General features: G+C 52.7%; 1 protein-coding gene across 2 annotated transcripts in view; it reads left to right on the forward strand.

Moving 5' to 3' along the window:
• LOC134405064 (transcription factor COE3-like) overlaps nucleotides 1-11,897 on the forward strand; it is a 118,875-nt gene extending 106,978 nt beyond the window's left edge. Inside the window, exons 13-16 of one of the 2 annotated variants that reach the window (XM_063136132.1) lie at nucleotides 1,890-2,067; nucleotides 3,445-3,630; nucleotides 6,279-6,467; nucleotides 11,690-11,897. In XM_063136132.1, the coding sequence (XP_062992202.1) occupies nucleotides 1,890-2,067; nucleotides 3,445-3,630; nucleotides 6,279-6,467; nucleotides 11,690-11,721 (585 nt within the window). In that variant the 3' untranslated portion in view covers nucleotides 11,722-11,897. Of the gene's footprint in view, nucleotides 1-1,889; nucleotides 2,068-3,444; nucleotides 3,631-6,278; nucleotides 6,468-9,647; nucleotides 9,722-11,689 lie in introns of those variants that run through there. The other variant, XM_063136131.1, reaches the window with a different exon arrangement.
• Nucleotides 11,898-12,586: the final 689 nt, after the last annotated feature.

A 12,586-nucleotide genomic window follows, 5' to 3' on the forward strand; every position in this document is an offset into this window, starting at 1 on the left:
TTCTCTCCTGTCCACGTATCATCTCACGCGTGAGAGTGAGCCTAGCGTAGGAGCGGGACTGTGAATGAAAGCCCCCGTGTCACGTCACGCCTCTGCGCAGGAGCGCACGTGTCCCTTTAACAGGGCTTCCTTCTCTGCGACATGGGAGTCCCTGTACTGGCCTACCTCGCAGGGCTGTTGTATAAGGACGGCCAAGATAATACCCGCAAAGGGCTTTGAATGCCAGAAAGGCGATATAAATGTTAAATCTTACTGTTCATGCAACCCAACCATTATAACCCCAGGCCAGGGAGTCATGCGCGTGCATAATGCTTGTAATTTGCATAGATTTGCAGCCTTTGGCTTGGAGGACAGGGAATGTTCTTCAGCGCGGAGTTCCAGGGTCCCTGATCTTCGCGAGCGTTTCAACGTCTTTCGCAGTTCTCTGGCCGTGCCAGTAATTGTTTCCATACCTTGGGCCTTGCGTGCTCCCCTCCCCTCTGCTTTCTCCCAACCTTGCACAGAGCTGGCTGGGCCCATACGAGGACCTGGCTCCTAGGCATACATCTGTTCGTCATTAGGAATTCCAGGGCCATTAAGTAACGGGCTCGCCACGGCCCCCGTCCTTCCCGCACCCCCGTAACTGGGCCCAGCCGGTGTTTTCACGGCTCAGTAGCGGTTAGCACCACCTGGGCGGATATTGCTGTGGTCTCGTGGAGGCGTGGGGTCAGGCCGTCGTGTGGGAGGTATCTGGCTCAGCCCAGAGCTTGGCTTGACTTGTCCAAGGCCCCCGTTGCGTTGCCCCTCGCTTCCTTCCCAGGGCATAAATCTTCACCGCCCGTGCCCCCCTCTCTCCTCCGGCCTGCTCACCACAGAACGGTGGGGCGCGGCTCTCAAGCCGCCCTTCGTAGGAGATGGGAAAACCAGGTGTCGGCCAAGAGCAGCCTGGCTACACGTTACACTCTGGACGTGACTAGAGGCGACGTGGAAACCAGGGCTGTCGAAGCACTTTCGGCCCGAGGTCTGGGTTCCGTTTCGGAGAAGTTCCCGCAGGCTAGAGAAGAAATAAAGAAACGGGTGTGGAATGGGGGATAGCCTCTCCTGCTTCACAGGCGTTGCCATGCTTCTCGCCTGCCCAAGGACCTCCACTTCCCTTACTTGGCTTCGTCCTTTTTCTTCTGCCGCCCCTTACGCCTGGAACGCTCTTCCAGAACACTTGAGAACTACAAACTCAATCACTGCTTTTAAAACTCAGCTAAAAACTTTTCTTTTCCCTATAGCCTTCAAATATTGAGTTTGTTCTGACTCTATACTGTTAGCTTCACCCTACCCGGTGCCTGTTTACACTTCCCTGTGCCTGTTTGCATTCTCCTTCCCTCTTTATTGTTTACTACAACTTATTAGATTGTAAGCCTATGCGGCAGGGTCTTGCTATTTACTGTGTTATCTGTACAGCACCATGTACACTGATGGTGCTATATAAATAAATAATAATAATAATAATAATAATTGTACGCACGCAGCCCCTGGTGAAATGCCCTCTTCATCACAACAGTTAGAGCCCTGCCCTCTTTTGTATCTGGCCAAGAGGGCAGGGCTCTTGCAGCTTTAACGGTTGTGATGGAGAGGGGATTTCACCAGGTGCTGCATGCATACAAAGGACCCCCCGCTGAAATCCCCTTTTCTATACAACTGTTAAAAGAAACAGGAGCCCGGTCCTCCTTTCCATAGGGTCACCCTGCTGTGAAAAGAGACTTGGGAATTCCCTATGGTCAGAGAGCGAGTGGTGGTAAAACCAGGGGGGAGAAATGAGCGTTATTTCAGGAAGGCCGTTCCTTACCCAGTGGCAGATCATACCCGTGGGTTCATCCGCGCCCAGTGAGAGTGCCCGTTCTCCTCCGCCTCCCCAGGACATCATCCTGAAACGAGCAGCGGACATCGCTGAGGCCTTGTACAGCGTCCCGCGCAACCCCAACCAGCTGACCTCCCTGGCCGGGAACCACGCCCATTCGGGCATGATGGGCATCAACTCCTTTGGGAGCCAGTTGGCCATCAACATCAGTGAATCCGCACAGGGCTCCGAGCAAGGTAAGGAGGCCTCAGGGGGCGTGGCGCTTTCCAGTGACTGGTTCATAGGAGCTGCCGTCCGGGGCCAGTCCCGGGAAGGCCCTTCCAGGCCAGGGGCGTCAAACCTCTTTCAGTCCAAAGGGCAGATTCAATTTCAGAGAAGCTCTCTGCCGGTGGGGGGGGGGGGGGGCTGCGTCCCAGCAGTGGGCGTGGCCAAAGGCAAAAGGGGAGGAGCCCAAAATACCAGCCTGTTTTAGCTTCTTGAGTTCTTACTGCCAGCCACTTAGTTTTAGGACAGCTATTTCCATCTTTTTGGGTGGGGGGTGGGGGGAATTGCAAAAGCCATATTGGTACCCGAGGTTGGCCAGAATTTGGCCCGCAGGCCTGAAGTTCGACACTCCTGATTTAGTCCACTATCCTGTTTATTTATCTATATTTATTTTTTAAATTTATATACCGCCCCCATAGCCGAAGTTCTCTGGGCGGTTTACAAAAGTTAAAAACAGGGAACATTAAAAAGTATACAAAATTTAAAACCATCAAAGATATAAAAACAACAGTATCCATTTAAACAACAGCAGATCTGGGGCCCATTAAAAAAAAACGAAAAAAACACAAAAAACTTAGTATATGTTGTTAAACGCTGTTAAATGCCTGGAGAAGAGAAAGGTCTTGACCTGGCGCCGAAAAGATAACAATGTTGGTGCCAGGTGAGCCTCGTTGGGGAGATCATTCCACAATTGGGGGGACAGCACTGAAAAGGCCCTGTCCCTTGTTGCCATCCTCCAGGCCTCCCTCGGAGTAGGCACTCGGAGGAGGACCTTAAATGTAGAGTGCAGTGAACGGGTAGGTTCACGTCGGGAGAGGCGTTCCATCAGGTATTGTGGTCCCAAGCCGTTTAAGGCTTTACAGGTTAAAACCAGCACCTTGAATTGGGCTCGGAAACGTATAGGCAGCCAGGTAGATGCTTCAGGAAAGCTCCAGTGGAGGCTTGTGGGTCTGACATCGGTGGGGAAGCGAATTCACTCCGGGTTTCGTTCAGAACCAGTCAGAACTCTGAAGGCTCCCTTGGATCACCCCTTCCGAGTCCTGACTGAAACCCGGAATGGATTCCCCGCCCCACTGACATCGGAGCCACCAGCCTCTAAGGGTGCGAATACAACCACGATCCCTGATGGTTTGGACTCAGCACCTCGTATTCCAGGCTTGAGTGCCTCTGAACATGGAGGTTCTATTCGCAATCATGGCTAATGTGAACCGCCCAGAGAGCTTCGGCTGTGGGGCGGTATATAAATGCAATAAATAATAACAGTAAACAGCCCTTGATGGACCTCTTCTGCTCTGTAGATTTGCCTCCTAGGTAGGTGGAGGCTAGCGTCTCTCCCCCTCTGCTTGCAGGATACACACGCAACACGAGCAGCGTCTCGCCACGAGGATACGTGCCCAGCTCCACCCCTCAGCAGACCAACTACAACACCATCACGTCCAGCATGAACGGTTACGCGGGGGCGGCCATGACCAGCCTCGGGGTGCCCGGCTCCCCCAGTTTCCTCAACGGCTCCACTGCCAACTCCCCCTACGCCAGTGAGTTTCGGCGGCTTGTGCAAAGGGGCATATGGCCCGCCGCTTCCACCAGCCTACAAGGATGCTCGTGGAGAACTTGGGTCTTTAGAAAGAACAAAAAAACCAACAACCATGTTTCTAGTCCTTCTGGTTTGGGAAGCTATATTGGGTGGGTGGGTTGGGTGAGCTAGGGAACAACTTTGGTGAGGACTCTGTAGCCACAGTGGGGCAGGTACAGGAAGCTACCTTCTTCCGAGTCAGATGGTTGGTCCATCTGGCACGGCGTTGTCCTGGCATCTCCTGGGGTAGCTGGAAAAACTGCTTGACACTCCAGAGAGTTGCTGCCAGTCAGTGTTGACAATATTGGCCTAGATGGGCCATGGGTCTAACTCAATGGAAGGCAGCTTCTGACGTTCCTGTGTCTGGCACCACAATCTCAGGCAGAAAGAGAGAGAGAGGGCTCTTCCTTCCTCATCACTGTCAACCTGGTGTTCTTATAATTGGGGTATTGAATTTGCTTGGAGAACCACGAGCTAAAGCCCCTTCCTGCAGAGACGAGGGGGGGCGAGTGAGACTCTCTGTTGCAGTGGGGGGAGGGGGTGTCTTCTGGCCTCTGTACAGCCCCTTTGCCTTTCCCCGTAGCCAGGAGTTGCCAAAGAGCTCCAGCAAAATAAGCGGAACTGAAACAACATGTCCGTGGGAGGGATTTGGGGAGTGAAAAACGATTCCCGCTTTGAGTGCCTTAAAGGCTGGAGTGCAGAGACGGATTGGGTTTCTCACAGTGACAGAGAAGGAACCGCGGGAGCAGGGAGGCCTCGGGTGGGAAGATGTAAACCAGGGCCGACACCAACGGTTAGGCATGGTTTGACACCGAGCCCCGGGGGGGAGGGAGGGGCACGGGCTTCTCGGTCATCCCAGAGTGCAGGACACGAAAAGCTAGATTCTGGCTGGACATCAGGAAAAACTTCCTGACTGTTAGAGCGGTATGGCAATGGAACCTGTTACCTAGGGAGGTGGTGGGCTCTCCCACACTAGAGGCCTTCAAGAGGCAGCTGGACAACCATCTGTCAGGGATGCTTTAGGGTGGATTCCTGCATTGAGCAGGAGGTTGGACTCGATGGCCTTGTAGGCCCCTTCCAACTCTGCTATTCTATGATTCAAGAAGGACACAGACAAGCTGGAGCGTGTTCAGAGGAGGGCAACCAGGACGATCAGGGGTTTGGAAACAAAGCCCTATGAAGAGAGACTGAAAGAACTGGGCATGTTTAGCCTGGAGAAGAGAAGATTGAGGGGAGACATGAGCGCACTCTTCAAAGACTTAAAAGGTTGTCACACAGAGGAGGGCCAGGATCTCTTCTCGATCCTCCCAGAGTGCAGGACACGGAATAATGGGCTCAAGTTAAAGGAAGCTAGATTCCAGCTGGACATCAGGAAAAACTTCCTGACTGTTAGAGCAGTACGACAGTGGAACCAGTTACCTAGGGAGGTTGTGGGCTCTCCCACACTAGAGGCCTTCAAGAGGCAGCTGGACAACCATCTGTCAGGGATGCTTTAGGGTGGATTCCTGCATTGAGCAGGAGGTTGGACTCGATGGCCTTGTAGGCCCCTTCCAACTCTGCTATTCTATGATTCAAGAAGGACACAGACAAGCTGGAGCGTGTTCAGAGGAGGGCAACCAGGACGATCAGGGGTTTGGAAACAAAGCCCTATGAAGAGAGACTGAAAGAACTGGGCATGTTTAGCCTGGAGAAGAGAAGATTGAGGGGAGACATGAGCGCACTCTTCAAAGACTTAAAAGGTTGTCACACAGAGGAGGGCCAGGATCTCTTCTCGATCCTCCCAGAGTGCAGGACACGGAATAATGGGCTCAAGTTAAAGGAAGCTAGATTCCAGCTGGACATCAGGAAAAACTTCCTGACTGTTAGAGCAGTACGACAGTGGAACCAGTTACCTAGGGAGGTTGTGGGCTCTCCCACACTAGAGGCCTTCAAGAGGCAGATGGACAACCATCTGTCAGGGATGCTTTAGGATGGATTCCTGCATTGAGCAGGGGGTTGGACTGGATGGCCTTACAGCCCCCTTCCAACTCTACTGTCTTATGATTCTAAGAGCCCCCTGGACTAGCGCCTCCTCTTTCCCATTGCCACCTGCTTGCTCGCCTGCCTCTCGCTCTGGCCCAGACAGTGGTGGAGGTGAGAGAAGGAGCAGCAGCAGACGCCACCCCAGCCTCCCGGCTCCCTGGCTCTTTACCTGACAAGCAAGCAAGTGGTAGCCATGATGAGGAAGAGGAGGTGGCACAGCTGCCAGTGACAGATGCGGTGAGGAAGGGGACCTCCTGAGGACGGGGCTCCCGTGGAGGACGCCTTCCCCCAGACCTGGAGCCAGCACTGAGGCCATAGCTAGATCTAAGGTTTATCCCAGGATTGTCCTGGGGTCAAACCTGCCCATCTAAGGCTGTAGCTAGACCTAAGGTTTATCCCAGGATTGTCCTGGGGTCAAACCTGTCCATCTAAGTGCCACACAGGGCATCCAGCGCTCAGGCAGGGACGAACCCGGGATGATCCCGGGATAACCCTTAGGTCTAGCTACGGCCTCACTTAAATCTTCCCTCCCGTTCCAAGCAATTCCTTCCGCCCCGCAACTGATCTCCGCTCTTCTCTCAATGCCAGTTATGCCCTCCAGCCCTCCGCTGGGAGCTTCGTCCATCGCCAGCTCCTCCACGCCAGCAGGGGTCTTCTCCTTCTCCCCCGTCAACATGATCTCCGCCGTCAAGCAGAAAAGCGCCTTTGCCCCCGTGGTGCGGCCACAAGCGTCCCCTCCCCCGACCTGCACCAGCGCCAACGGGAACAGTCTCCAGGGTGAGTTGACCTCGACCCCTCCGTCAGCCGTGGCTGGCGGCAGCACAGGGGCAAAGCGGAGGGATGGAATGTACCACGGAGACACCATCTTTGTCGTTCCATGAATGGGAGAGGGCGGGCTGCCATTTTCTTTGGATAAGATGAGGAGGATCCAGGCAGCAGCCACCATTTTGACGAAGGTCTTCAAGTTAAAGGAAGCCAGATTCTGGCTGGACATCAGGAAAAACTTCCTGACTGTTAGAGCAGTACGACAATGGAATCAGTTACCTAGATTCTCCCACCCTAGAGGCCTTCAAGAGGCAGCTGGACAGCCATCTGTCAGGGATGCTTTAAGGTGGATTCCGGCATTGAGCAGGGGGTTGGACTCGATGGCCTTAGAGGACCCTTCCACCTCTGCTATTCTATGATTCTGTGAGATTTGGTAGAGATATAGACAACGGCTTCCCATGACATGGGGAAGAAGGAAAGGAAAGGAACCTCTCGTGAAAGCACTGAGTCATTACTGACTCTTGGAGGGACGCCAGCTTTCGCTGACGTTTTCTTGGCAGGCCTTATAGCGGGGTGGTTTGCCATTGCCTTCCCCGGCCGTTATTACCTTTCCCCCAGCTAACTGGGTACTCATTTTACCGACCTCAGGAGGATGGAAGGATGAGTCGACCCGAGCCGGCTGCCTTAAACCAGCTTCTGCTGGGATCGAACTCAGGCCGTGGGGAGAGTTTCGGCTGCAGAAACTGCTGCTTTACCGCTCTGCGCCACACGAGGCTCTCTGACATGGGGAACCTATTGCTAATCCCAGTGTGGTAAAGTAGGAACAGTGTTGGACGGGTGCTCAGTAGACCTGGGTTCCAGTCCCCGCTCAGCCATGAAGCTGACCAAGTGATTTTAGGCTAGCCTACATCGCAGGATCGTTGTAATGATAAAATGGTGAGGAGGAGGAGGACTGTGTCAGCCGCCTTGGCTTCCTTGCAAGAGGAAAAGGCAGGAGATAAACGTAATGATGAAAACCCCACTCTCCTTTCTCTGTAGAATTTTGGTAAAGTTTTGATGTATCCCTCAGTCCCTTTGACAAGACTGAGAGGTCGGTTGCCTTAGCTAAAATTGTTGTCTTGGCAGCCCTTTGGAGTCTAAAGTTAATCCAGTCTGTCTGGGGTGGATTCGTTCTAGAGATTCAACTGAATTTTCCAGCTAAATTTTTGGTACAAGAAGGGCTAAAAGCTTGCTATTTCTTCACCCCATGCCGCCCCAGAACTCATACCAGTGACCTTGTCAAACAAATCATGGGGCGGATTTGTAGGAAAATATCTGAAAACTTTCAAGCGAGGCAAAAAGCATTTCCACAAGACCAGCGGCAAGGTCTGGAGAGACTTCTGCACACCTCTGATTTCCCCTCCAGTCCCAAACACAGCTGGCAGTGAAATGCCCCTTCTAGGGACCTTTTCCAAGGCTGCCATCCCCGATGGGACCCTGCACATGTTGCTAGTCATCAACGGCCTTGTTCTCGCTCAGCCGGTAAAGCCATGTCTGGGCCGTCCCAGTCCAGGCACCAGATGGGGGTCTGACATGACTGAGTGCTTCTTCATACCGCCACCACAAAAATCCCTGAACCTAGAAGACTAGTAGGTCAGGGAGGAGGCTAAGCTAGAACCCTTTCCCCATGAATGTGCTCGGCGGTTCTTTGTGTTCAGAAGAGGTTTCAGTGAGGTGGGCCCACCACCGTCACCTGAGGTGGTACAGCTCAGAAAGGGCCTGACCAAGTCAATGAGGACTAGAACATTGTCCAAGCTGACCAGTAACGCCAGTGAGGCTACTCAGGGAAGGACCCGTACTGTCCGGAATGGGAGGAATCTGTGATGTTGTTGGACTTGAACTCCGGCTGTTTTCAGACTCGAACTCCAGGTCTTGTTGGACTCCCAACTCCCATCAGCCTAGCCAGCAGGGATGATAAGAGTTGTAGTCTGACCACTTCTGGAGGCCCTCAGGTCCCCTGTCCTTGCTTTGGTGAACAGTTTTATTTCACGCCAGCCAGAACAGCACTGCTGATGCCCTCACAGGATGTGCTGGACAGAGAAGTTCTAGGCCCTTCTAGACTTCTCCGCCGTTCTTCCTTTCCTCGTGCCTGGAGATTCTCCTTTCCAAGGCCACTCTACTATTTTAAAAAAAGAGGACCCCCCATTCTGAACAAGGCTACCCTCTCAGAGTGGCGCAAACCCTGCCACTTCAAATACTTAAAAGGTTGTCACACAGAGGAGGGCCAGGATCTCTTCTCGATCCTCCCAGAGTGCAGGACACGGAAGAACGGGCTCAAAAGCCAGATTCCAGCTGGACATCAGGAAAAACTTCCTGACTGTTAGAGCAGTACAACAATGGAATCAGTTATCTAGGGAGGTTGTGGGCTCTCCCACACTAGAGGCCTTCAAGAAGCATCTGTCAGGGGTGCTTTAGGGTGGATTCCTGCATTGAGCAGGGGGTAGGACTCGATGGCCTCATAGGCCCCTTCCAACTCTACTCTTCTATGATCCACCATTCTGTGAAAGATGGGAAGTTGCATCACTCGCCAAAGCCAGGGAGGCAAGTATTCCCTTTCCCCACTCCGTCCTGGGGGGAAGTGAGTGCCTGGAAGGCCTGAGTACCCCCAAAAGAACATTTTATTGGGCTTGCAGGTGCGACACTCCATCCTGCCTTTACCCCAGAGGTGGGGCACGTGGGCCCTCCAGATGTTGTCAGAGTACAGCCCTAACCAGCATGGGGAGGCAGTATGGGAGCTGCAGTCCAACATCTGGAGGGCCCCACGTTCCCTGTCCCTGATGCCTCACAGAAATGGGCTGAGGGAGAATCCGGAGATATAAAGGAGAGGAGAAGACTTTGGCCATAGCTAGACCTAAGGTTTATCCCTGGATCGTCCAGGGGTCAAACCTGTTCACCTAGGTGACACACAGGGGATCCAGTGCTCAGGCAGGGGCGGACCCTGGATGATCCCAGGATAAACCTTCGGTCTAGCTGTGGCCTTAGTGAAGGGGATCTTGGCTGCAACCTTTGCTCTTTCTCAATGGCTTTTATATTTTATTTTTTCTGTTGTTCCCTTTTCCTTGCTTGTCCTTCCTTTCCTTTCCTTTCCCCCTTCTCTCTGGCCATCTCTCCTTTCCTTCCCTGTGCCGCTGTGTGCTTGGTCCTGCCAACCAGACCAGACCTTTGAGGATTCAGCCGACAAGTTTCACACACCGTCTCGCTCGCTCCAGGGACTGGCTTATTCCTAATCACAGTATGTTTCTTCTCTCGTTCCCCTGCTTTCCCTTCCCGCCTCGCTCTGTCAGCCTTCTCTCTCTTCCTCTGCTCCTCTCGCCATGAGTAATTGTGGCTCCTGCACAACAGCCTTGCGAGGGCTGGTGCCCTTACGTCACTCCCCAGTGTTAAGAGGCCTGGGAAGGGCTTAACTTTGGAATCTGGAAAAAAAAAGCCAGGGGTCACCCAATTTATTTATTTATTTACATTTATATACCGCCCCACAGCCGAAGCTCTCTGGGCGGTTCACAAAAGCTAAAAACTGTAAACATTAAAAATATACAAAATTTAAAAACCATCAGAGACATAAAAACAACAGTGTAAAAACAGCAGCATCCATTTAAAACAACAGTTCTGGGGTCCATTAAAAAAACAAACTTCGCGTCCAATGCCTTTAAATGCCTGGGAGAAGAGGAAAGGCTTGACCTGGAGCCTGAAAGATAACAATGTTGGTGCCAGGCGAGCCTCGTCGGGGAAATCATTCCACAGTCAGGATGACGTGTTCCTACGTATCTACAGACCGCCTTTCTTGGGCCCAAAGTCCCCTTCGAGATGGTTTAAAAGATTAAGAAATTAAAAACAGAAACAATGGCAAAGATGAAACAAAACCAGTAATATATTTTTAAAAAACGTTCCACGCCAGCAATAAAATAGCAGCAGCCCTTACAAATTTTCAGCCATTAAAAGCAGTTCCAATTAAAAGCCGTTTGACAGAGTCAGGACATGGGGCCCCATTTAAAAGCTGTCAGTGAGAGTGCTGGGTGTGCTTCCCGAGAAAGAGGGTTCCACACTGATGAAGCCACCACCTCGTGCCTGGCAACCTGATCGATCTTACCTGCAGGGCCTCTGTGCCCAATCATAAAGCCAGGGCAGGTTCATAAGGGTGCTGATGGATGTCCAAATAGCCCGAACCAAAGCCATGTACAGCTTTAAAGGTAACAAGAGAGGGGGGGTAGGGAAGGGAGAGGTAGGGAAGGAAAGCTAGACAGAACATCCCCCCTCTGAACCCTAGTGAGCACATGCAAGGTGCACCCCAGTTGGGAGCCACCACCTTGAAGGCCCTGCTTGAAATCTCATCTAAGGCCCATGCAGAGCGGATGCAGCTGCTTGGTACACTTATTTAATTTATTTATTTATTTATTGCATTTATATACCGCCCCATAGCCGAAGCTTTCTGGGTGGTTTACCAAAGTTAAAAACAGTAAACATTAAAAACAAATATCCATAATTTAAGAACATAAAAAGCATAAAAACACAGTATTCTTATACAAACAGCTATTCTGGGGGCCGTTAAAAACAAACACTCAGCCTATGTTGTTAAATGCTGTTAAATGCCTGGGAGAAGAGAAAAGTCTTGACCTGGCGCCAAAAAGATAACAGCATTGGCGCCAGGCGAGCCTCATCAGGGAGATCATTCCACAATTGAGGGGCCACCACCGAAAAGGCCCCGTCCCTCGTTGCCACACTCCGAGCCTCTCTCGGAGTAGGCACCTGGAGGAGGACCTTAGATGTTGAACGTAGTGACCGGGTATATTCACGTCGGGAGAGGCGTTCCGTCAGGTATTGTGGTCCCAAGCCATGTAAGGCTTTATCGGTCAAAACCAGCACCTTCAGAAACGTATAGGCAGCCAATGCAGGCTTGCCACCTCTATGGCTGTACCAACTTGCTGAGAATTTTACCGCAGTTCCAGCCATCTGGGGAGAAAGCAACAGGGGGAATGGTAAGTTTCTCCTCACCACTAGGTAGGAAAAGCCAGGAGACCAGCTTACCAGAAGCACTCCATGGTAAGTGGCCTGCATGTGCTAAACCTCCAAGAGCCCACACCGTCAGGAGGAGCACCTAAAGGTGCATGGGTAGAGTCTTTGATGTAGCTCTGGCCCCTCGCCAGCATCGCCCCTGCCTCCTCCCCAGAACATGACCCCATGTCTTCTTTGCTTTCCAGCCTTGTCGGGTCTCATCGTACCGCCCATGTGATCAGGGACCGGGTGAGGAACCTTCTGGAAGGACGGACCAGCGGACTGGCACTTCCCCAGACCCTTGGACTTGGCCGGGTGTGGGCACGGCTGATGAGGCAGGGCTACCTCGAGCCCCCTCCCCAGTTCCTTCCAACCTGGCTGCCTCGTTTCCAAGAAGGCTCCCCCTTCGGGCCGGAGGCTGCAGAGCAGCGGGACAAGCAGAGGGAGGGGATGCCCAGCCGTGAATTGGGGGGGCTTCTTCCTCACGGAGGAGGACAATTCCAGGAGAGGGGTCTTTGCGGGGAATCCAGCACTGCCCTCCTTTCTCCACGGAGCTCCTTTTCCCCAGCTCTGGCACCATTCCTCACAGCTTTGGTTTTACGACTCGCAACCAGAAGGATTCCACCATCCCATCTCGGTTCCCCACTCAGGTAGATTTGCTCCCTGCCAAGAACGGCGTCGCTTTTTAGTGCTTTGGGTTCCGCCATCTCACCGGAGAGGCCTCCCTTTGGAAACTGGATCCTGAGCATCAACACCCCGGCGAGCCAGGACTCCTGGGTTCTTTTTGTTCTTCTCTCCTATTCCCGTGGCCTTGGGTGTGCCCCCCAGGAAATAGGAATTGGCCGGGAGGGGGAAGAGTTCCCTGCACTTGGGGAGGCTTCCATCAGTCTTCCTGGAGGTGCCTCCCGAAGCAAGCTGTTTTGTGTTAGGTCCACGCACAAACACACACGCCCCTCCGCCTTGGTCTTTGCCAAGCTGGAGAGATTTCTTTCCAGCGAGGGGGAAGAGAATCAGCATTCCACAAGCGCCCCCAGTGCTTCTTTCCTTTAAGCTCTCCCTGCCCTGCAGCCTGACTCACAAGTCAACGTGGTATAAAACCTGCA

This window comes from Elgaria multicarinata, chromosome 10 (assembly GCF_023053635.1).
Source record: "Elgaria multicarinata webbii isolate HBS135686 ecotype San Diego chromosome 10, rElgMul1.1.pri, whole genome shotgun sequence".
Lineage (NCBI taxonomy): Eukaryota > Metazoa > Chordata > Lepidosauria > Squamata > Anguidae > Elgaria > Elgaria multicarinata.